At 39.7% G+C, this 26328-nt stretch overlaps 1 protein-coding gene across 1 annotated transcript in view; it reads right to left on the bottom strand.

Moving 5' to 3' along the window:
* The window catches only part of LOC134568223 (uncharacterized), a 130872-nt gene that overhangs the window by 21812 nt on the left and 82732 nt on the right, over positions 1-26328 (bottom strand). The window contains exons 4-15 of the mRNA XM_063426641.1: positions 25013-25301; positions 18573-18727; positions 18436-18480; positions 17480-17765; positions 17113-17267; positions 12171-12215; positions 11595-11606; positions 8919-8954; positions 7668-7709; positions 6389-6674; positions 2520-2677; positions 1719-1754 (exon numbers count right to left, since the gene is read on the bottom strand). Coding sequence (XP_063282711.1) covers positions 1719-1754; positions 2520-2677; positions 6389-6674; positions 7668-7709; positions 8919-8954; positions 11595-11606; positions 12171-12215; positions 17113-17267; positions 17480-17765; positions 18436-18480; positions 18573-18727; positions 25013-25301 — 1545 coding nt within the window. The remainder of the gene's footprint in view (positions 1-1718; positions 1755-2519; positions 2678-6388; positions 6675-7667; positions 7710-8918; positions 8955-11594; positions 11607-12170; positions 12216-17112; positions 17268-17479; positions 17766-18435; positions 18481-18572; positions 18728-25012; positions 25302-26328) is intronic.

Raw genomic sequence — 26328 nt, 5'->3', positions numbered from 1 at the left:
CACTCAGTGACATCCCTTCAGTATGCTCAGTTTTTAGGAAATCTAACTCCTGCCAGTAGTATCTAGGTCAGATGTAGGCATCCTTCGGCACTTTAGATGTCGTGGACAACGTCTCCCATAATCCTTACAGTCATAATGCTGGCAAAGCATTAAGGGAGATGTGGTCCACAACTTCTGGAGTGTCAAAGGTTGCCTACTCCTGACCTTGATCTTACACCCTCAATCTGCCTATTCATTGAAACATAGAATGAGACAACAGGTAAGAACCATTTGGCCCATCTAGCCTGCCCAGTTTTCTAGAAACTTGCATTAGTCCCTGGTCTTGTCTTATATATAGGAATGCCTATCCCATGCAAGCTTAAACTCCCTCACCGTGTTAAGCTCTACCACTTCAGCTGGAAGGCTATTCCATGCACCGACTACCCGTTCAGTGAAGTAATACTTCTTGTTATAATTTTTAAACCTTTGCCCCTCTAATTTAAGACTATGTCCTCTTATTGTGGTAATTTTTCTTCTTTAAGATATTCTCTCCTCCTTTACTGTGTTGATTCCCTTTATGTATTGAAATGTTTCTATCATATCCCCCCTGTCTCGTCTTTCCTCCAAGCTATACATGTTAAGCTCCTTTAACCTTTCCTGGTAAGGTTTACCCTGCAATCCATGAACCAATTTTGTAGTCCTTCTATGAACTCTCCCCAAAGTATCAATATCCTTCTAAAGATATGGTCTCCAGTACTGTGTACAATACTCCAAGTGAGGTCTTACCAGATCTCTGTACAATGGCATGAGCACTTCCCTCTTTCTACGGAATATCTCTCCGTATACAACCAAGCATACTGCTAGCATTTCCTGCGGCTCTATTACATTGTCTGCCTACCTTAAAGTCATATGAAATAATTACCCCTAAATCCCTTTCCTCAGATATTGAGGTTAATACTGTATCAAATATCCTGTACTCTGCCCTTGGGTTTTTACGTCCAAGATGCATTATCTTGCACTTATCCACATTAAATGTCAGTTGCCACAGCTCTGACCATTTTTCTAGTTTACCTAAATCATGTGCCATTTGGCTTATCTTTCCCACATGCTTCCATGTATCTTCTCCACTCTCCATAACTCTCTTTCTCTATCCTGTTCTCTTTAGGTATTCCCTTAAATTCTTCATCTCTTGCATGCTATTAAATATTTTTGTTTTAATAATAATGTTTTAATCAATACACAAGATCCACTGCACTTTTAATCAACAAATGAATGTCGTGTGTTCTCCAAATATCTGCTAAAAATATACATAGAACAATAATATAATTTGGAAAGACTCATTAATATAATTTATTTATTATCAGTAAATATACAGTATTTTCTGTAGTTAGATGTTTGCATTTCTTTGCGTGGAAATGTTGTGACAGCTTATCTTATCACGTAGAGCAATAGAAATATAACCACTGTGCCTAGGAAGACTGGTGGAGCATACCCACAACGTTGTGCTTCCTCCTATGATTAAATCAATATAAATATAAAATACAAATGGGTCGACTGACATGGGCAGTATTGCACTGGCGTAGCAATACTACATTACAGTCGTGCATATGCCCAAGGTCAGACATACATGATCTGCCTGATCCAGCTATTCAGGACCCTTTAGAAAAACATATGTGGATCTAGTTTTGGGTCCCAGTGTTAATTACTGTTAACATGTTACCCACATAACATATACTAACCATGGTGCTCTTGACTGTCTTCGAAAACAGGAATGTCTGAAAGTAAGCAAAACATTTTGTAACTCTTGTGTTTTTTTCTTTTGTCAATTGAATTTCATTGAAGTTTACAAGGGGGAAAGGATATAGAAAGAAAAAAGGGTGTGGGGGGGAAGGGAGGATAAAAAAAAAGGTACCGCTACACACTGGTACATACCACTTAGAGTGAATTCACTAAGGAGCTCTGTCACATTACATCCATTAATTATAGTCCCCAGCATAGATAGATCACTAATATCAGCCAGACATCTGTATACCATAACACCGCAACTATACAAACCACTTATCCAATTACTCCATCTCACCCATTGGGTATCCCTTTTCAGATACAGTTGACACTTGCATCTGATCTACCTGTGCTCCACAAACACCATGCCTTTTAAATAGTTTTTTGTTGCTTTGTAAGATTTGGGGAACTTGCTCTCATATATCTCTTGTGGCTATCAACTGATTTAAATGTCATGGACATCATGGGTGGATTTGGATATTTCCATGCTTATGCAATATGTTGTTGCACCGGTAATATGAGGTGTAGAATTAATTTTTGATACACTTTCGGATACTCAGTGGGAAAACCCAGTAGTTGATAAGTTAAAGGGGTAAAGGGTAATGTAATATCGGTAACCGATTGATGAATGGCCTTCCTAAAGGATCGAATGTGGGAAAAAAGTCCACCAAGCATGTATCATGGTTCCCTCTCTGGACCACACCGCCAACATACTGAAGACATGGATGGAAACATTTGTATTTTATATGTCCACTTACCTGTATAGTTTCCTGAAACCTCATTTCCATAAACCTTCACCTCACAAAGAGTCAAATATGCAGCTTTGTCTGGAATGGTGATGGTCACAAATCGCCCTACCATGTCACAGATAAATTCTTTTTCCTCTCCAAGATTCATAGACTCAATTTTAGCGCATCTAAGAAATGCAAATTTCTCTGTTAGTATGCATATCTGTCCACTGACCGAAATTCAATGGGACACTCCTAATTATGGGATCCTTTCCCGCCATCCTACATTGATACTGTTGTGCCCCACAACTTAATTATGTCATTAAACATGCTCGCACTGCACCGAGCTAACTCAGGATACAAAATAACCTGGCTGTCTAGCAATTTTACATTTTTGGATCAGCTTTTCAAATGGTCACACTCTTGCCTCAATTTAATATTGTTCGATAAGCTATCCAAATTATTTAATATTTTTGGATGAACTTTTAAAATGTTTTTTGTTTCAACATATTAACTATAAAATATTTTGTATCAAAAAAATATATCAAAAAGTACAAAATTAAAATGTTTTTCATAATATTAAATTTCAGAAGTTTATCCAAAAATATCAGATCATTTGACAAGCTTATCCAGCAATATTAAACAGAGGCATAAGTATGTACTTACCTCTAGCACATTAGCACATGGACCTTGATTTACTTTGGATTACTTTGGATCAGCATCAGAAATGATTGCAATCTGTTAGAATTTTTTTTTTTTAAATGATTTATCTACAGCGGTTACCCATTAAAGTGTATAGTATGTTTCGTAGACAAATCATTTGAAAGTTTTTTTTTATAAAAGATTGCGATCATTTCTGTTGCTTATCTTAATTAAATCAAGGTCATGGTTTTTAGAAAATTTTTAGATTGTTGTATACAACTGGCAAAAATCTTATATATATTAAGTTATTAAGTCAATAATGAGTGTTAAATATATGAGTGTATAAAATTATTGTATACAATCGTTACATATGTTTGCCTTTCAAAGTAATTAATATGGAACAAAATAATATTCTATTATATTCCCACTCTATACTGTTCCCCCTCTAACTTCTCTGTTTTAAGCACTTTCAAGCATCTAACATATTATGAACAACTAAATTGTCCTACCTTGGGGTGGCGCTGCCTCCTTCCTTTCCCCCCAATAATGGGAGATATCCATATAATGCATGTATATTTGTAAGATAATATAACAATTCTGTGGACAGATTGTACTGATTTAAAATACACAAGGCTCTCGGTTTAAAATCTAAATGTGTTATTTTTCTGGTTTTTAATTCTTTATTTCAAATAAAATGCACAAGTATACAGTTGTAATACATCATGGAATGTCTGTTTTTTCTCATTTTGAAGTGAATTATACATAACAAGGAAGGTTAACACTGTTAATGTTAAAAGAAGGTGTAAGAATGGGACTGAATGTGTTATTTAGAGGGCACCTGTAGTGCCCAAAACAATTTGAGTTATTTAAAAATAGCATTAAATGCTGGCATGCTAACAATGAAGTCAGTGTTGCACCATCACACAGGAGGTTTGTCCTGCTTGAGGAAGTGCCCCTTAGCAGGGCAAATCAGTGAACAGCAGAGGAAGAGAGCAGACGTACCTGAGGTGGGTGTTACAGATGTGTAACATCCAGTGGCGGATCCAGAACCTGATCTCGGGTGGGGCACTTGTACATTATTTAACAAAATAATCCAGACACAATAACCACTATAGCTCAGTGTAGTTGTTATGGTGCCAATAGTGCCGGAACCCCCTCCCAGAGTAAGAAGTCAAACCGTTTAAGAACAGTTTGACAACTTACCTGAGGTCTGCTGGAAAATGGGGCTATAGTAGGGCATAGGAGCAGTGGTGTGTGTGAGTGGTGCAATGTGTAAGGGGTGCAGTGTGTGTGTGTGTGAGTGGTGCAATGTGTAAGGGGTGCAGTGTGTGTGTGTGTGTGGTGCAATGTGTAAGGGGTGCAGTGTGTGTGTGTGTGAGTGAAGGTTGCAGTGTGTGAGTGAGGGCGGCAGTGTATGTCAGGGGTGCAGTGTGTGTGTTAGGGGGGGCAGTGTGTGTGACAGTTGCAGTGTGTGTGTGTGAGCGTGGGGCAATGTGTGTGTATGAGGGGGCAGTGTATGTGTAGGGCAATTAGTGTATGGGGGCAGTGTATGTGTGTGGGGGGCAATGTGTGCAAGGGGGGCAGTGTTTGTGTATGGGGGCAGTGTGTGTGTATGGGGGCAGTGTCTGTGTATGGGGCAATGTGTGTATGGGGCAATGTGTGTATGGAGCAGTGTGTATGGGGCAGTATGTATGGGGGGGCAATGTGTGTATGGGGACAGTATATGTGTGTGGGGGCAATGTGTGTGGGGGCAATGTGTGTGGGGGCAATGTGTGTGTGGGGGCAATGTGTGTGTGGGGGCAATGTGTGTGTGGGGGCAATGCGTGTATGGGAGCAGTGTGTGTGTGGGGGCAGTGTGTGTGTGGGGGCAGTGTGTGTATGGGGGCAGTGTGTGTATGGGGTAGTGTGTGTATGGGGCAGTGTTTGTGCATGTGGGGCAGTGTATGTGTATGTGGGGCAGTGTATGTATATGTGGAGCAAGGTATGTGTATGGGGCAATGTGTGTATGTGGTGCAGTGTATATGAGTGGGGGGGCAATGTGTGTATGGGGGACAGTGTATGTGTGTGGGGGGCAATGTGTATGGGGGTAATGTGTGTATGGGGGGCAGTGTGTGTATGGGGGGCAGTGTGTGTATGGGTGGAAGTGTGTTATGGGGGAAGTGTGTGTATGAGGGCAGTGTGCAAATGGGGCAATGTGTGTATGGGGGCAGTGTATGTGGGGCAGTGTTTGTGTATGGGGCAGTGTGTGTGTATGGGGTGCAGTGTGTATGGGGGTAGTGTATTTGCATGTGAGGGGGCAATATGTGTGTGTGTGATAAGAAGGGTAGTTTTTTTTTTTTTTAATAATATGTGTTGTTTTCTAAATTTAATTAAAACAAATATACATTATGTCTCGATCCCTGGTGGTCCGTGAGGAATCCCTGGTGGTCCCAGTGGTGAGAGTGAACCTAGCACGTAGCTCCAGGGCTAGAGTTCACTCTCGCGAGATCCAGAGTGTTGCCGTGGTAACCGCGGCAACGCTCCGTGCTCGCAAGAGAAGGACCCGGAGGAGCTGCAGGCTGAGCTCCCGGGTCCTCTCTCCCTCCCCTGCTGGCTGCCAGCACAGTGCCTGCGGACCAGTGAGGGAGATCTCGGATCTCCCCTCCGGTCCGTGAAGGCACATTGCAGGGCCGGTGCTGGCAGGGCTGCTCAGTTTTCTCAGGGGGGGGGGCAATTTCCCTGTTGCCCCCCTCCCCACCCTGGATCCACCACTGGTAACATCTACCTCTCTAATGAGATTGTGGCAAAAAAACGGAGGCCAAGGTAAGTGGCTACAAGTTCCCTTTAAAGTTAGATATGCATAAGGTCTGCACAAAAAAAAACTGTGTTGTTGCTTGATCTTTTTTTTCAGATGTAATGGTACCTGTTTCTTGCCTATTAGAGGAGGTGTAGTCTTGAATAGCAGATGCCTGCCAGCCAGGAACACATTGCAAAAGAGATTAGATAGGCAGGAGGAAGCATAACATTTTAATATCTGAGTAGGGGGGTGGATATATGCAGATACACAGTGACATGGGAACTCATTGCTCCGTAATCTATGCAAGGAACGTAGGCTGTTATCAGTCTTGTAGTGACACTTTAATGATGATAATAACAATAGTCATCTGATATACATATGGCAACTAACCACACATGTTTAGCATTGTGCTGTGTGACTGCAAATGCTATAAATGCTGTCACCACAGCCCTGAAGATTATTTTAAATTGTGAATTCTTACTTTGGGTTTTTCATTCCTCCTCGTTCTGGGGATGTCCCAATTCTTATTTCTGCCCCATTAATCCTTTCATTGCAACAGTCACCTCTGTTTGTTATCTTCAATCGATTCACATTGTAGATCTTTGTGAGGTCCAGTCTCCACCAGGGTTCTATATCCAGATCTGTGTGCGAACAGTGACTTGACATGTATCTAGTGCTTCGGGAGCCATCTATAGCATTTTCGGCTGCCCCAAACAAATCATATGTGCTGGATTGTGAACTAATACCCCGAAAAGCAAGATTGATTTCTGAAATAAAGAGAGTTTTCTAATTAGCCAAAAGCCATAAACACTAAGTCACAAACATATCCTTTTAATAAAAAAAGGTATTTAAGAAAATATCACAATGACAATTGTTAATATCACAATGAAAATAAGTGGAAAAGAAACGAGTACAATACAGTTTATTAATTGTTAATGTAATGTGATAAACTACTGCATGTAGGAATGCTGCAAGAGTATAAAAATATGATCATCCATCACCCAGTGCAGTTTTACTAAATCTCGAAGATCAAAGTGGAAGATAGAAACTCTAGGGATTATTTATTAAAGTGTTCTGAAAAGTAACTTTTAAATTCAAAAGAAGGACTTGGCAAAATAAGGACAGGAAAAGAGGACTTGGCAGAGGTATAAGAAGAATAAAGGGCCCCAACAACCCTTCATACACTGTGGGCACCATAACAATGTCATCATCAAGTTGTTATGGTGCAAGGATATCCCGGGTGCAGTGAAAAAGATACATACCTACGGGTGTGCAACTTGGAATGAAATGAATCTCCAAGTGAAGTGTTAAGAGATAGGGTTAGAGTTAGTTATTGCTCTGTTTAGGATTAGGAAGTGTCAGTGTTTAAGGTTAGAATGATTTAGAGTTAATGTTTATGAATATACTTAGCGTGTTTAGTGTTAGTGATTAGGGTTAGTTAGTGTAACAGTTGATGATTAGAGTAAATTAATATTACAGTTAAGTTAGTGTCAGTGTTTAGGTTGAGCTAATGTCAGTGTCAGTGTTTAGGATTAGGGTCAATGATTAATGCAAGGCTTAGTTAGCTTTAGTTTTTGGAAAAGGCTTTGCCATACCATGGCATTATAAAAAAAAAAAAAGCTTCCACTTGCAAATCTATAATCCAAGTTAGTACTAAGGTATTGGCAACACAAAATTAGATTTAGAGAGTTAGAATTCAGTATGTCCCCCTGACTCATCTTTGCCATAAATATTAGATTTTATTTTTAGCTCAAATGTACCTTCATCTTCTTTAATTTCTAAAATTTCTGTAACTTCATCATCTAAAAGCAAAAAAACAGGTACAATATTAAACAAAATCATCAATAAACTAATGTCATTCTTATTAAATGTAGGGTAAATTGCATGTTTTATTAACCTTTTACATCCCATAAAATGCATTATTTGGAGAACAGAATGAAGGGTAGCTTGGTTAAAGGGACACTCCAGGCACCCAGACAACTTCTGCCCATTGGAGTGGTCTGGGTGCCAACTCCCACTACCCTTAACCCTGCAAGTGTAATTATTGCAGTTTTTCATAAACTGCAATAATTACATTGCAGGGTTAACTCCACCTCTAGTGGATGTCTACTAGACAGCCACTAGAGGTCACTTCCTAGTTTCTAGCACAGGTTTACTGTGCTAGAGCGTCGCTGGACGTCCTCACGCTGTGTGAGGACCTCCAGCGTCGCTCAAAACCCCGTAGGAAAGCATTGAAATGATTTTTCAATGCTTTCCTATGGGGAGACGTAATGCGCATGCGTGGCATTTCCGCGCATGCGCATTAGGTCTCCTCGGCCGGTGGGCGAGATTAGTCTCGCCCACCGGGCGACGTAATCACAAGGAGGAGCGTCGCGGAGGCAGAGACAGCGGCGAGGGACATCGCCGCTGTCCCAGGTAAGTCACTGAAGGGGTTTTCACCCCTTCAGTAACCGGGGATTGGGGGGTGGGAGGGAGAGGGACCCTCCAGTGCCAGAAAAACGGATCGTTTTTCTGGCACTGGAGTTTCCCTTTAAAACATTTGTGCCCTTGGCATTTAAACATTTTATAGTGTAGCTTTCTGGGGAACACAGTAAAGAAAGGGGTTCTATGTCTTACCATTCCACTTATTGTTTTCCAAACTCTGTTCACTCTCCACAAATTATGTTCCCTGATTATATACTTTTATTTTGGATAATTGATATCAAGGGAGCAGCTGTAATTGTTCACTATATTTTGCCACAAACAGCTTTTTTCTCCTTTTTACTGCCCCATGTCAAGTCCTATTTTAAATATACAGCCTTCTAGTACAAACCATTCTTTATAATGAAGGAACTGTTATATACTCTTACTTATAGAACACATTATAAATAAATTATATAAAATAATATGTGCATCCACACGTTACGAAAATGTATACAATTACAACATCATTAGTTGATTCTGGTTGTTATGCACATTGCCAAGTGAAAAATTGAATTACATGTTTACACTATCCATTGTAAAAAACTTACAGTAATCAACTAAGTCATCATATAGGCTAAATGGACCTGCAGATAATAGACAAATGAAAAACAAATTAGAATAGTTAAGAGGACATGATGAAATACAAAATATAAATCATAGTAATAATGTGAACAATGCAGCCTATTTTTTGTATTAATGCTCAGTGTCCCTTTATGCTTGAAGACCTCATCCTGCAATCTTGGATACATTTGCAAAGCTTGGCTAGATATTTCTACTCCTATTCAGAGATCTCTCAGAACCATTCTCCAATAACATACTTTACAGATCAGATTACTTAGATTTTTATGTGACTGTGGATGCCCACATGTTAATTATGGTAGAAGTGAGTAGAGATACAATAATAAGTTCCTTTCTCTTTTGTTTCAATAGTGTAAGGGCAGTTACTCTAAATGGAATGTAAATGCGCTGCGTCTTGACTATGACTATATTGTGGTCCAATGGTTCAATCCAGGTATTATCTTTATGTTTTGACAACATCTTTATTCTGATACCAGTGGCGTACCTACCATGGCCACAGGGGTCGCAGCTGTGAATGGGCCGTTACTCTATGGCACCCAGTCCCCAGCATTAATGCAGGACCGGAGCACGGCCGCACTGGAAGAAGGCCCGTGGGGGAGTGCTGTTCTGCCCTCCTCCTGCCCGTCTCTGTGAGTAGCATGGCCGAGCAACATGGCCTGACAGGAAGAGCTCACTGAGAGAGCATTTACTGTCAGATCAGGTACCGCTCAGCCACGCTACACAGTCAGGAGGTACAGGAGGGGTGGGGGGGTGGGGGGGGGGGAGAGAGGGAATGAGGGCTGGATGGGTGGGTTAAGGAAGGAATGAGGGCTGGATGGGGGTGAGAGGGGGAATGAGGGCTGGACAGGTGAGGGGGTGAGAGAGGGAATGAGGCAAATGGAGGGGCTGGAAGGGAGAGGGAATGAGACAAATAGAGGGTCTGGGGGGAGAGAGTGGGAATGAGACAAATGTAGGGGCTAGGTGGGAGAAGGAATCATCCAAATGAAGGGCTGAAGGGGGAGGGAATGAGACAAATGGAGGGCTGGGGAGGGAGAGGAAATTAGAAAAATGGAGGGGTTGGGGGAAGAAGAATTAAACACATGGAGGGGCTGGGAGGAATGAGACAAACAGAGGGGCTGGCATAGAGGGAATCATCTAAACGTAGGGTCTGGATTCCCTCCTCTTCTCCCCCGCGGCTCTGTAAGCTGGGAGGAAGTGACGGCTTCCTCCAAGCTCTGATATCATCACTAGGAAATTCATTGCCATCGAGTGGCCCCAGGAACATGGCTGGGGCCACACTACAATGCCGGCGGACACCCCTAGAGGGTCGGGGCCCAATCGCAGCTGTGACCCCTGCGACCACGGTAGTTCTGCCACTAGCTGGGGGAGAGGGGGAATGAGATACATATAAGGGTGAAGGGAAGGAATGAAACACATGGAGCGGGGGTGAGGGAACACATGGGGCTGGGGCCCCAGGGCAAATTTCGCACCTGGGCCCAGTGGTTTCTAGTTGCACCTCTGTCTGATACCTTTAAGAAATTAGTTAAATGGGCAGAATGGCCACAGCTTTGAAGTATATTCTAGATTATTGCACTGTGTTGGCTATGTTCTTTCAGTATGTACCTTTACATGCAGCTCTTAAATAAAATAGATGTTTCTACCTTATTATAGCTCTCCCTCATTAACCTAAAGCAACTCAGCAGATGGGAGGCTCTATACTTCTCCCAGTTTTTTATATTTACAATAGTATTGTACTTTGTCTATGAATAAGAGATGTGTAGCCCTAAATATGTAATACTTTCTCTTTTAACATCCCACTGTGACCCACTCATTGTTTTGTAGTCTATCAAACAAGCAATAAAGAATAATTACATTTTTTACAGCACTTTTCTTGGATAATATTATGAGTTCATGGAGATTTTAGCCTGCCCTAGTGCAACTGAGACTATAGTTCTTGTTTACTGTTCCTAATTAGATGATCTGGTTTCCTCTCATATGTGAAGACCTTTGTGTGCATTTTTCTTCTATTATTATAAATTTGACTTTATTTTCATCTATGTCTTGATGATTCTTTGTAATGTCTTTGTGCTGTGACTGCTTCTTTGTTAAGTTCATGTATCAAAAAAGTATCCTATAAGATGGCATTAACTCCATTTGTTTCCCTAGTAAAACGTGAAGTATTTTATGTGGCCATGTGGTTTGGAAACCCCCTAAGGTGCCCATTTCACTGCATTGCATGGGAGATGGGTATAATTGGCTTCTGCGTGGTATATTTCCATTCAAGTTCTGCACATGAAGAAAGAGAAACAACTTCTTTTAGAGAAGCATTGACTGCGCACAGCATTCAGCATCAGCATACTTACCAAGTTACCATGCTGACTCCATATGTCAAATATATTCAATGATTGAATATATTTCGAGGGGAAGCCAGTAATGGTAGTGGCAGTCTGTCTTACGGCTATTGGAGGTATGGCATTTTTAGATGTACACAGTGTTGTCTATTAGAAATTGCAGGGTTTTTAAAAAAAAAAAAGTTTTAGGGGTAGTATCTATGCCCCAAAATCACTTCATTAAGATTAAGTGTTTTGGGCATTTAGTCTGTCCTTTAAACATTTTAAACATTGAAATTAATATAATTGGAAATTAATATTAAATATATAACTTACCCGGGATATGATCTGTATGTGATTAAAAAGAAAAAGAATGTTACTCTAAACAGGTCTTATCTAAGCATCAAACAGTGCAGCCCAGTATCATGTATATCGTATTAATCAACAGTGCATACGGAATACAATGTGTGTTTTGTTTAAGGAACAGTATACCTAATTCTATATTGCAGGTAAAGTAAATTAGATGACGACTGACTTAATTTTCTATTATTACGAATTTGAATATTTTGTTTTCAAGAAGATCCACTGGTGCAGTTAGCTCATCCCCTCCCGGAAATCAATGGTTTAATGAGTAAGAGAGAAATTCAGGAGTTCCGTATGCATGTGGTGAGTGTGTAGGGCTATTCAAGATTTGTGAGTTCTAAGTACAGGAAAAGGCCATCTGTTTGTACTTGCACCACAGGCAAAATGTTGCAAGTCCTCCCCTGATAATGCATAAATATGTCAAGCCCTTCTTTTATCGTTTTATTGCCAAGTTAGTAGTTAAATCCACATATCTTACCTTTCAATTACCAAACTCCCTCTTCAAAGATAAAAATGCCCATCAGCTCAATTTGATCATAGTTTACTTACCTTCAAATATCATAGTTTCATCTTCTTGTTGTTGTTGTTCTATTTCTAAAAGAAGAAGATATTGTCATTAACTACAAATCTGAGTACCTGATATTAAATACCAATAACTCCCTGAATTCATATATTATTAACTAAAGTTGTAGCCACATATTCATGCCTTTTCGTGTTAGAGGATTACTCCAACTACCATAACCACTTCAGTGATTTGAAGTGGTCTACTTGAAACACTACACATTCAGAGATATTAGTAATTGTGTGTCAATTCTGTGCCTAAATTATATATATAGACTAACAGGGCGCCACAATCACTGAATAGGTATGTATGAGGGTAAGAACCATATAATGAATATAACTGGTATCCAGATAAAAATAGTAATTTATTAATACAGAAGTAAATGAATAAAATAATATCACAATAACAAGTGCTCAAGTATATAATAGACAGGAACCCATAGGTATAGCAGCTCACTAATACATAATGCTGAACTGGGCAATAAGGTGCAGATGTTAAAGTGCAAAGTGAAATATTAAAGTGCAAGTATACAAATGGAAGGTACTAGTACCAAAAGTGCACCAAGTTCGTGACATATAGCCCAAAAATTAAAAAAGAAAACAATCAGCATATATAGACAATAAAACCGCTGATACCACAATGCAAGGTCCCAAAAGGTCGTCAATATTTCAATGCTCAATTGTCATGCCTTAACTATGGTATCCTCTTACTTCCTGGTTCCACGGAGCCTAGCCACACCCCTTTATGACACGGTCTGCCTATTTAATCTGACTGCACCAGCTGATCAGGGCTGGATTATTGAACTACGTTCCTTACTCACAACCCGGCTACAACTTCGTTGTGACAACCTCTATTACCAGACCGGACTGAAAGACTCTGCAAGTTCCCTTCACCTCTCCTAATCCATAACTAAAAGCTTAACACTCTCCATCCAGGATAAACGCCTCTGAGGAGATCTCGGGAACCAGTGTTCTATGTGCCGGAAGCTAAGTAAAACCTCTGTGATAAGCATTGCATCTCAAACTGTTATTTCCTGTCTCCAAAATCCTTCGATAATACAAAACCGTTACAGCTAACTTCAACTCATACTTTATCTCAGTTAGCTGCATCTGTCTTGCTTCGGTTAAAGTCTATGGAACAGCTATTGTGACTGCTTATCACCTAAACCGTTGATTCTACTAAGAGACTCTTTATTGATTCAGTGTCTGCAATTTACTATCATTTACTACTTAAAGCTACAGTGCCTGTAATTGTGGACTTCAGTTATCATTTACTACTTAAAGCTACAGTGCTTATAATTGTGAACTTCAGTTATCGTTTATTACTTAAAACTACAGTACCTGTAAATTGGAATTAAAGTCTTTACCTTTTACTTTTTATAATAAATATTCAAACTATACGAAATCTGCAGTTGTGTTCCTTCATAACAAATGTTTAGACGTGACAGAATAATCCAGCCATTGTAATGGATCCAGCAGATTTCGATTCTACTATAGCTACGCTGAATCAAAGAGTTAATGCACTAGCCCAAAGTGTGCAAGACCTGCAAGTTACTAATGAAAGACTTCTCACTTATATCAGAGATTTACAAACTCATACTCCTCATACTACTCTGCACTCGGCTAGTGATCCTGCTGTGTGTAACCCTGAAAAGTTCTATGGAGATCGTTCCAGATACAGGGAGTTCCTCAACTCTTGCAAACTTTTAATTGCTTTGAAACCTAGATCCTATCCTACAGAAAGAACTAAAGTTTGTTCGGTTATTTCCTTTCTAAGAGGTGAACCTATGTCATGGGCTCATTCCTTTCTGGAAAACGATGACCCCATTTTAGATTCACTGGATGAATTTTTTGAAGCCATGTCTCTTCTCTATGAAGATCCTAACAAACAAGCTACAGCTGATTTAACAATCAGAACACTACAGCAAAGAAATAGACCCGTTGAAGATTACATTGCTGAATTCAAAAGATGGGCTATAGAAACGCAATGGAATGACATCACATTGCGCAACCAGTTTCGAATTGGTTTATCGGAAGCTGTAAAAGATGAATTATCTAGAACAGAACTCCCTACTAATTTGAACGCTCTAATTCGCCTATCAATCAGCATTGACAGAAGATTAAGAGAAAGAAAGGCCGAAAAAGCCCTTTCACATTCAAAAGACCGCAAACCTTTCACTCCCTCAAAAGCTCCAGATAAGACTTCCATACCAAGTGAACCTATGGAAATAGGGATAATAAGAAGTCCCCTCACTCCTGAAGAGAAAAATCGAAGACGTCAATTAAACCTATGCATGTATTGTGCCTCTCAAGTTCATTTAGTCTCTGATTGTCCTTCATTGAAACGGTTAAAAGGCAGAAGGCAGTCTCATGCCTCTTCCATCCTAAGTGTACTTCCCTCTACAGCAAATACTCAAATGTCCCCTATCGTTCTTGTATTACAGTGGGACAATAAAAGAATTATAACCAAGGCTGTTATCGATTCCGGTGCAAATGGAGTATTCATCGACTCAGCCTTTGTAACAAAGAATAAAATTCCTTGTGTTCGTAAAAGAACTTCTGTACCTGTTAAAGTGATTGACGGGTCCCTCATCTCATCGGGACCAATACTTCATGAATCCGTCCCTCTAAAAGTAACCATCAATCATACTCATACGGAAAGTCTTATATTTGATGTTATCTCATCACCATTTTTTCCTATTATATTAGGGATCAACTGGTTAAGGAACCACAACCCTCAAATCTCATGGTTTCCTTTCTCTCTCACCTTTAACTCACATTATTGTAAAGAAACATGTTTACAGCAAATTCCAATTCTTCAGTCTACGAAAGAACCAGCTAAAACCTCATGTTGTTCTGACACCGAGCTGGAGTCTCCTCCTCCTACAGTCATTGGTGAATTAAAGAGAAAGTTTACAACAGCTCCTATCCTTCAACTTCCAAATCCTTCATATCCTTATGTCCTTGAAACGGATGCTTCGGAATTTGCAATTGGAGCTGTCCTTTCTCAACACAAAACTCCTCAAGAACCTCCTTTGCCTAAAGTCATTGGAATCTTATCTTCTCTTATTGACGACATTAAAGGTCTCAGTGAAGATGCTCTTGAACTTCCTAAATCAATGAAATTATCCAAGAAAAACGGTCTCTACTATTTTAAAGACCGGATTTATGTACCTCCCTCTTTCAGAATTAAAGTACTTGAATTTATTCATGATTCTCCTCTGGCAGGTCATCCAGGTATGAAAAGGACCCTTGAATTGTCTAAAAGATACTATTGGTGGCCTCGTCAAGACCAAACTATTGAATCTTATGTCAATTCCTGTTCTGTATGCCAAAGATCCAAACATGTGTCCTTGCTAAAGCCTTATCATCCTGACCCTTTCCAAAGAAATGTCACTACTTCTCCTGATCCCATATTGGTCCAGGGTGAAGAAGAATACGAAATTCAAAGTATACTGGATTCAAGGATCCATCGTGGCTCCTTACAATACCTCATCAGATGGAAAGGATATGGAATTGATGAAGATACATGGGAAAACTCCTCTGTCGTTCATGCTGACAAATTGGTTTCCAAATTTCACAAGCGTTACCCTTCTAAACCAAGTCAATAGCACCCAGAGGTTGCTCATTAAAGAGGGGGTACTGTCATGCCTTAACTATGGTATCCTCTTACTTCCTGGTTCCACGGAGCCTAGCCACACCCCTTTATGACACGGTCTGCCTATTTAATCTGACTGCACCAGCTGATCAGGGCTGGATTATTGAACTACGTTCCTTACTCACAACCCGGCTACAACTTCGTTGTGACAACCTCTATTACCAGACCGGACTGAAAGACTCTGCAAGTTCCCTTCACCTCTCCTAATCCATAACTAAAAGCTTAACACTCTCCATCCAGGATAAACGCCTCTGAGGAGATCTCGGGAACCAGTGTTCTATGTGCCGGAAGCTAAGTAAAACCTCTGTGATAAGCATTGCATCTCAAACTGTTATTTCCTGTCTCCAAAATCCTTCGATAATACAAAACCGTTACAGCTAACTTCAACTCATACTTTATCTCAGTTAGCTGCATCTGTCTTGCTTCGGTTAAAGTCTATGGAACAGCTATTGTGACTGCTTATCACCTAAACCGTTGATTCTACTAAGAGACTCTTTATTGATTCAGTGTCTGCAATTTACTATCATTTACTACTTAAAGCTACAGTGCCTGTAATTGTGGACTTCAGTTATCATTTACTACTTAAAGCTACAGTGCTTATAATTGTGAACTTCAGTTATCGTTTATTACTTAAAACTACAGTACCTGTAAATTGGAATTAAAGTCTTTACCTTTTACTTTTTATAATAAATATTCAAACTATACGAAATCTGCAGTTGTGTTCCTTCATAACAAATGTTTAGACGTGACATCAATATTTCGTCGTCAGACTTCCTCGGGAGCTTCTTTTTGTGCCTAAATTATGTCTGATGTCAGCACGGACTGCACGCCTGCAAGGTTTGCTCCCACCCTGACTTCCTCTGTAAGTTCCCTCCATGCTCCCTTTCGCCTCCATCCAACAATTTCCAATAGGGCATCTTACACCAAAAGGCTTATAGTAACCCTTTAAGAAGAGATTTTGATTGCAGTGGAATGCTTTGATCTATTGACATCTTCTGGTACAGCATCATTTTTGCTTGTGGTTTCCAGTATCCATATACAATGGACTTTCTCAGTGCCATAAAAAATAAGGACATGAAAAACGGGCAATGCTTATGTTTATACCACTATGAAAAATATTCTACTTCAGTTAAGAAAGTTTAGTACATGGCCATACACATTCAGAAATAGAGTGTAGAATAAAAAAAATACATGTTTCAATTTTATATAATAAGCCAATTTTATTTAAAAGTGAACAAATAGATGTCAAAATCCCTTCATCTTTTCCCTTACCAACATCCTCATTTAGAAGACCAAACACTTGAACTTCGCAGATGGTCACAGACTTGTTCCTTCCTGGGATATTGACAGTCACATATTGTCCTAACATGCCATCACATTCAAATGCAAGGGTCTCCCCATTATTCATCTTCGGGATAATTCCACATCTAAGAAAAACATATACTGATTTTAAAAGGCACACCTTTTATCAGAAGGTCAGTTAGTTTTTATATTGTCTCCAATTGACTCATGAAATTGCCCAAGAATTCTTGCATACACATGTTAATTCTCTCAGACAATTGTTCCCAGTCACACGCCCGCATACACTCACCACTTCCTGTTATAAAGGAAAGATTTTGGCTTGTAACAAAGTATTTACATGGGGTTATTAGTGCCTCCATTTTCTGTTGAGTTTCCAATTCTTATTTGGGCTCCATTGATCCTTTCTGCACAGCAGTCACCTCTGTTGGTAACAGTTACAGTAAAAACTTTGTGTGTTGCCTTAAGATCGACCATCCACCAAGGATTATCTTGCTCGGAAGTACCGGCGCATTGGATAAAGAGGTAATTACTGGATAGAGACCCATCAATGGCATTCTTCGACTCTCCATACATGTTATAAATACTGGACTGCGTGGAAACACCGTTCACTGCCACATTTGGAGCTATAGATAGATCAATAAAGATATGGTTTATATACTTTATGACACATTTCAGCCGAGGTGTATAATACTCTGTAATCTTATTCGTGTTTATATAGAGCATCACTACTTTATAGGAAGGCAGAAGTTTTCCTTGGAGAACTACATCTCCCAGCATGCTCTACTAAAAATTGGCTAGATGCATTTTGACAAAGTAATCTAGCTATTATCGTGAGATCATGCTCCCAGTTTTCGTATGGGAGGTCATCCACAGCATTTACAAGCTGTTTGTGTGCTTTTTCTAGCCTATTCCTATTTTTGAGATTATGTTAAGATTGACATTTAAAATTATAAAGAAGTAAAGAAAATGGAGAGAAAGATTGAGGTCATGGCAAAACAAGTCATCGTTAACAATTATTCTTATCCAATATTGGCCTGCTTTAATATTGTTGGATACGCTTTTTTCAAATGATCTTATATTTTTGGATAAACGTTTACATTTATCAAAACATTAAAATATGAAAAAATATATCATATAACAGAGTATTACTATATACAAAAACATTTGAAAATATTACAAAAATAAAATATATATTTTTTTATATTAAATCATAGTAAAATGTATTTATCAAATCGAGGCAATATTAATTAATGAGTTAATTATTCAATATAACTTGTGGCTTCCTTTTACTACCTCCGTTTGGAGTCTTGAATGGTTCACCTTCTTCCTGTTCAATATCTATAAATACACAAAGAATGCAGCAGTTTAACCTTTGAGATACGTTAATTAATTTTGGTCTTATCATTTCTTTATCCCATTCTATCTCCTACCTGTATTACTGGCAGGTAAACCATATACTTGCACTTCGCAGAGGATAAGATGCTCTTCCCGTCCAGGTATTGTAACAGTAACATATTTTCCAATCATTCCTTCACATGAAAAGGAAATTGTTTGTCCAGATTCAATTTTGGGGATTGTACCACATCTAAAACATATTTCAAAAAGATTAAAAGAAGTCACCATACAGTGAAAATAGAAGGTTGGATGAATAGAATGACAATGGAATGGATGGAAGTTGGGAAATGCCTAATTAGGATAAGGGAGGCATAACAATGACAATTAAAGGTAGAATAATAGAGTAGAAAGCAGACAGATTGGAGACAACATTTGAATATATGAAATATAGTTTATTTATGGAAACTGGACTTGTGAACAATGGGATTATTTGGGGAGGCCAAATCATTTCCTGAAAATGCTACTTTTTTCGAAATGTACGATGCTTGTCCATTTGCCATTTTAGCTTCTCCAAACTCAGTTCATGGAAAAATATTTTGGGAATCATTCAAACAAGCCAAAAAAGTGGGGAAAAATGTGCCTATTAGTGTGCTGCAAAAATGGCATATACAATATGAGCCATTGTGATATGACAAATATGAGTTGTCAACTTGTCATAGTTACTTTATTATGTCTCTATAAAAAAGTAAGCCTTACTGGAGCTCCCTGTACCCCGGCTGGGTACCTCAGACCAGGACCGCTTCCTAGCTGGAACAGAGGACCAACCGCAGCACTTCTGCCCACAGTCGCCGTGGCTTGACTGGGGCCCTGGAGCCGCTCCTTCCTGGAGCTGAATGGGGAATTCGCTCTAGACACCCCCAGGCACTGGACGACACTCAGTCCTGGAGCTCTAGTCCTTACAAGGACTTTCCCCGTTGAATCCCCTGCAAGCTGGAACAGCAGACACAGGAGTAAATGTTCTTTCCCTCCAATTAGAGGACGACACACAGTTTTGGAGTGTAAGCTGGAATAGATTTTCTCTTTTTTTTTTTTATTCTTTATTTTTGTAGTGCAAAAGATGACATCAAACTCACAATGCCACAATAGCTATTGCAAGCATTTCAAAACAGGCAACTGTATGGCATTTGGTACAACTGCACATTTTAAATTATAATAAAGTAAGCACCTTGGTAACTGGTAACCCCCATATCCAAATGTGTTAGCTGAGCATGGCGAGAGGGAATTTGTCAAGACACAACAGTGGTCGCCATTAAGAAGCATAGCTGCACTGGGTACAATATATGAATATTTCGTTATTTAGGTTATCTTACTCCAATTTCCATTTGTTTGTGTGTTCAATCGCTTTCAACAAGATTAACAAAGAACGAACAGCTTAGCATTCAAAATTAAACGATATGACTGGCTAACCTGGATACATCACAATAATCTATCTGGTCATACAATTTAAACCAGGATGTTTTGCCTTGGGTTTGTTTAGACTAGGGCTTATGGTTTGGTACGTCCCAGGAGGCCACATGGAGGGGTAGAGCTGGGAGTGAAATGTGGTAGAATGGGTAAGGGGCTTTAAGCATTCTTATAGTGCCCTTAGTCCCTGGATCAGTCCATGCCACTCATCCTCCCTCTCTTGTGGTGGAGACTTGCGGTCCTGAGTCGAGGTCATTGCTTCTCCGTCTTTTAGCTGTCGCTGCTGTCTGTGTGCAGGCGCTTAGTGCTGGAGGGGGTTGGTAAAGCTTCTCTCTGTCGCTCGTCGCGGGGCCCCCTTTACTGCTTGTTGCCGTTTGTGGATTGCCACTGACCTCTTCTGCATCCACTGCTCCGCCGCTGTGTAGAGCCGCCCGTTGCTCTGGTGTGTGGGACAGCTTGTGGGTTGCCGCCATCTTGGGTGTGTGGAGCGTTGTGATATTCTCCCACTCCCGTCTCCTCACGGGCCCGCTTGTGTGGTAACAGGCTGGTGTGGGTGCCATGGTGGACCGTGGTAACCCCCATCGGTCCAAAGGGGGGGGGGGGAGAGAGAGGTCTGCAGGACTTCGGGGCTGGATGACCGGCCGCGTCCTCCGCCCCGCATCAACTGCTAGGCCGCAAGTCGGACCTGCCTCAGGTAGTGCGTCCGGAGGCTCCATGCTTTCCCAAACTGGTCCAGCCGTGGTTTCGGTGGAGTGGGCAAGTGTGTTGCCCGTGTGGCTTGTTTTAATTGCTGTCCGGATGGCTTAGAGTTTGCCTCTTTGCAGGAGCACCGGTTTCATGCGACTTCTCCGCATGGCGGTCAAGCTCCGCCCCTGGAATAGATTTTAATGGTGCCACACTTGGCCTTTTATTCAAGTCCCCAAGAATGGACCTTGTTGGGGACAGGGGCACAAACTTACAAACCAATAATAACACATTTACAATTAAAGGCACTCCCACACATGACACACAATCCCTCCCCTCTGCTTGGGAGATAATTGGATCAGTAACTGTACTAATTCCAATCCGATTATCTCCAAGCATAGAAAATAATATACATTTCTAAAAAGTCCCAAAAGTACCCCAAAACACATAATATCCCCACAAATGATCCCCTGATAGACCTGATCTGGGTGACCAACATATCCAACAATCACCCAGATCAGTTCAGGGGTTCAGGAATTTCCTGTAAGTCATAGTTTTGACCGACCGTGCACATGATCCTATGCCCAAAACAGTTCCAGGGAATCAGTGCTAACAGTCGGGTAAGTTTGGTAGTATTTTACAGGTTTCCCTGCAGGGCCCATAGTCTGTGGGCAGGAGGCTGGCAAGCAGGCTCCTCCAGGAGCTCATGGCAAACTCACTTGGAGAGGGGAGTTTATCACATAAGTGAAAGATGATTGACTGTTTTTCCCTTTGTAAGTTAAATGAAGGGAATTTTTCAAAAAATTACATAGTGGAACTGAGTGGGCCATCAACTGCCCATTTTATTATTCCTTTAGTTTGATTGAAAAATCCCCAGTTTAACAGTAAATAATTTTTTAAAATGCCTTTCATTGCAGTGGTTATGCCCTGCCTGCCTGTAACTTGTGGTGTCTGCTACCTCCGCAGAGAAGTTGATGGGAGGGCACTGTTTTTACACACTGAAGGATGGTGGTCACTGATGCTACAGTGTGGATGTGTGGGAAATTTTAGTTCTAAGGGTAGAAGGGGTGAGTGGGACATCAATCACCCATGTCCACTCAATTTTTTCTGAGAAAAATAAGTGACCAGACTTCAGTGTGGAAAAAAACAGATTCTCACAACTGCGTCTGGGGAGGTAGCAGGTGTTTTGCCAGGACAGGGCAAAACCACTACAATTAATTTGAAAACATTACGACATCCACCCTTGCCATATCTTAGAATACTATTTTGCAACAATGAGTACACACAAAAAAAAAAACCTGACACAATCAGTGCAGACAGGGTTCACTTGTGCACACGTGTACCCTGACTGTGCAAATGTTTGCCAATTTTTGTGCTTTGCAAATTTACAATATCATTTGAAAATCTGAATAGCAGAAACATTGGGACTGAAGCATACTGCAAACAAACAATCTGTATCTCACTAGAAATGAAGAAAATTAATTTCTAATTAGTGGGATACTAGCTGCTTGATCCAAGGAGACATCTGGCAGCTATTTTGGGGGGAAGAAGGAATTTTTCCTAGTTTGTTGCAAAATTGGAAGTGCTTCAGACTAGGTTTTTTGCCTTCTTTTGGATCAACAGCAAAAACATATATGAGAAAGGCTGAACTTGATGGACGCAAGTCTCTTTTCAGCTATGTAACTATGTATCATAGTTGGCGTAAGTCACACTGGCAGTAGCTAGGCAACAAAAACTTTAAAAAAAAAAAAATTATATTTATTTTTCAATAGCCTGAGCCTTTACACTGGTACCAAAAGACAAGTAAAAATGGCTCTAAAACTAATGTGTACAGTACAATATAAATATAAAGCAGCACTATATATCGTGAAAAAGCTCCTCTCACATAAATTGCAAAAAACAAAAAATAAAGTGCGCTGTGCCTTTAAGACCATCAACAATGTAAGTGAATAATTTTCACACAAATATTAAATAATAATAAATTTTCAAAAGGTTATATAAAGTGCACTGTGCTTAAACAATACAAATCAAATTGAGTGATATGAATACCACATACATATGTGATATCATAAAAGTGCATTAGTGTCAAAACACATAAGTGCTAAATGAAAAAATAAACTCAATTTTAAAAGTTTTGTGGTTGCTTCTGTTAGCACTTCAGTGATATACTCAAAGAAAACAGAAAAAAACTCATAGGGCAATATGCATAAAGTTAAAATACTGAAATTATAAATCAAAACACTCACAAGAGTAGAGCAATTTAGTCTGCTCTAAACTGTGTTGGCATCTCGATATATAGAGGCTTGAGGCTGTGATGGTAGTTAAAATCCTTTATTAGACACTCCAATCATTAAAAGTAGTTGTCTGGCTGTATGTCCTTCTCCTCACCGATGTGGTATATTCCCAAACAATTCCGTCGGTCCTTTTCAGGCTCTCAGGGCTGCTATCTCTCACACTTGTTCCGGGAGGCGGGGCTTACGGCCGTTGGACGTAAGAGCGTAATGACGTCAGAGCGTGATGACGCGTTTCGCCGACGTGCTCGGCTTCATCAGATAAGCCTTTACACTACCATGTGGTTGAGTAATGTATTGCTAATGGAAAAGCTGATGGTTCTCGTGGTGGTGGCTGTTGTGCTTGTAGTGTTACTGGTGGTGGTGGTGAATAGTAGTGAGAATAATGACAGAGGGTGAGCTATGTGTGGCCCTGGTAGCAGACATACATAGTTACATAGGCTGAAAAAAGACTTGCGTTCATCAAGTTTAACCTCTCTCACATCTGTTTCTGCAGTTTGATCTGAATGTTAGAACTGTGTCCATTGGATGAGGTGACTCAAAAGTAGATAAAGATGGCTTAGCCCAGGTGGAGAAGAAGCAGCATTAGGAGAAAATCGTGCAATGCTGCCTGTGCTCACCTCTTGTAATTCCTCTGGCTCATCAAGTACCGCCTGTGCCAGAGATAAAAAAAAAAAGTATATGCCTGCAGTGGTGGTGGAAAGAGTGACATCATCATTACCAGATTCATCACCACCACAAAGACCAGACTTTGGGGACACTACGGGTGATACTCTGCTATACCTCTTCAGTACAGGTAGTATCTGATGGCACCGATAAGCAAGACTTTGTTGAGGTGTTAAAACTCTGAGATGCCATGGCACTATTGCTGATGGTGGACTGGGGAACAAAACTCCCACCCTCCCTCAATTTATTCTTGGGATTAGGATGATTGGTGATAGTGGATTTGCCTTTATTATAACAATACAACTTTATTCAGGAAAAATAGATGTTGAAAATGGATTCCTGCTTGTTGAATATACAACTGTAACATTACTGTCTTTCAATTTAAGAAACACTACACTGCACGCAGCACACAGTGCTGTACACGCATAGAACAAGTGTACACACCCCAAAAAAGGATTTCCTTTCTACAAACAGATAACAAAAACATCCTGTCAAACTCGACATCAATGACTCAAACTTGGTGAAAGTGGCACTGTCAGAGGCTAAACACAGCAGTAACCTAATCGCCAGTCTTACACTAGGATCAATTAAACTATTATTAAGGAGGATATATATTTCCAAATCAAGATAGTGCAAGTGGCACTGTGCCAGTGGCAATGGTTAGGCACAGCAATAAGTCTCACACTAGGATCAATGACCCAGGCTATCTCCCACTGAACGTTGTTGTAACCAGTCTTACACTAGAATCACTGACACATCCTAACTCCCACTCCCACACAGGCCTAGTAAGGGTAAAAGCAGTCAATTCCTGTCTACTGACCAATCTCTATCAATAGTTGATGGTAAAGTGTCTTCCAGAAGAATCCTGCTTCCAAATATAGATTTTGTTTACTGAACCTCCCATCTATTGGTTACTCATCACTTGATTTGTGAACAAAATGAACATTTAGTGCCTGTCTCTTAACCATCCATAACCATCCTTTTTTTTGCGCTAGTCCAGTAGTAACAATGGAATAGTGTTTAAGGCTCATTATCTATACAATGATCACAACTGTCCTGTCATATACACAACTGAATATTGATACACTGATAACAAAAATATTAGATTGTATTAGTCATGGTTGTATTCAGAATGATAAAGACTGACAACAAAATAAAGTCATAATAATAAATAACAATATCATGCTAATGGCAACATCCTTCCATATTAAACTATTTTCTTCTCCAATTATTGTGCTCTCTTTTTTTTTAGTGATTTTAAATATTAAGATGTCATCCAGCTTATGATAACAGATCTGTATTATAACAAAAACTAGCTATGCAGCCTTGATTTCAAATAGATGTTCTGCTTATTAGTTTTTTTTGTTTTAATGGAAATAGCACATTCATGAAGCGGTTGATAGAACATGTATGCTTGGGAAAAAAAGTACCTGGGGTTTGATGTGCCTCCATTCTTCGGGTCATTCCCAATTCGAATTTCTGCTCCGTACAGTCTTTCTTTGCAACATTCTAGTACTCGATTGGTAACAGCCACTGAGAAGATCTGGTACCTGTTTTTCAGATCCACCATCCACCAAGGGTTCAATTCCTTCTCTGTGTATGAGCACTGTGATCTTAGGTAATTATTTTCTAATGATCCATCATTGGCATTACGAGCATTCCCATAATACGCATAGGTACTGGACTGCGTAGATGTTCCACCAATAGCTATATTGGGTGCTGAAAAAATATGGTTTAGTTTTAATTGAGAAGTTTATAAACCAGTGCAGAAATAATTAACCCCTTAAGGACCAAACTTCTGGAATAAAAGGGAATCATGACATGTCAGACATGTCATGTGTCCTTAAGGGGTCAATAAAGGAGGATGTGGGAAAAGTAAACCAATATAAACCTTATTCATGAAAAGCTTTTTTTCCAAGATATTTTTTTAAAATGTATAGGTAGGATAATAAAGCATTCATACCAGCATCAATCAGGAGATGTCTTCAAAGGTTCAACATTAAGCTTATTGTATAATTTATTATCTATTTTAATGGGTTAATTTTCCCAAATTCAAGTTTTAAATGCCTTCTCCACCTGGATTTGTACTTTTTGGCATATTCCTGTCCTACGCCAAATGTAATAAACAAACTGCTGATAGTAAAATAATCCTACATCTCTGGCCAACTATATCGTCAATGTCCCTGTTTTAGGATAAACTTGCTTTTACACTTAACATGAATTGTTTAAAGGCATTGCAAAATAAATAATTCCTCTACCTAAAAAAATCATCAATATTGGAAAACCAATATCCTACTACTTGATTATATTAAATTAAACCCTTTCCGGAAGCACTCATTAGATAACTGTCCATAGCCTTGGTTAACTTCTTTCATGCCCAACACATATCCCCCCTTTCAGTGTCATTATAAATGCACCCCTCATCTCATTTGTTTCACTGGAAGTGTTTTAATCAGTACTAATTATTTTAATTTTTTTATTGAATACGTTGTTTTATTTGTCTTTGTTCACATTTTGTTTTGTAATTACAATTATAAAATTATTGAACAGTTGCTGCTTATTTATATTGATGTACAATTCTTCCAATTCCAATATTGCTCAATAAAATATAAATATCAAAGGAACGTACCATAAAATCAGACATATTTTTCAATAATAGAGAATGAAATAACCATGATAATTACAAAATATTTAGTAACCAAGAAAGACAGGAAGAGAGGTTGAGAAGGAGTGGTGAGGTTAAGGT

This window comes from Pelobates fuscus, chromosome 7 (assembly GCF_036172605.1).
Source record: "Pelobates fuscus isolate aPelFus1 chromosome 7, aPelFus1.pri, whole genome shotgun sequence".
Taxonomy (NCBI): Eukaryota; Metazoa; Chordata; class Amphibia; order Anura; family Pelobatidae; genus Pelobates; species Pelobates fuscus.
This window is presented reverse-complemented; position numbering and strand designations above follow the sequence as displayed.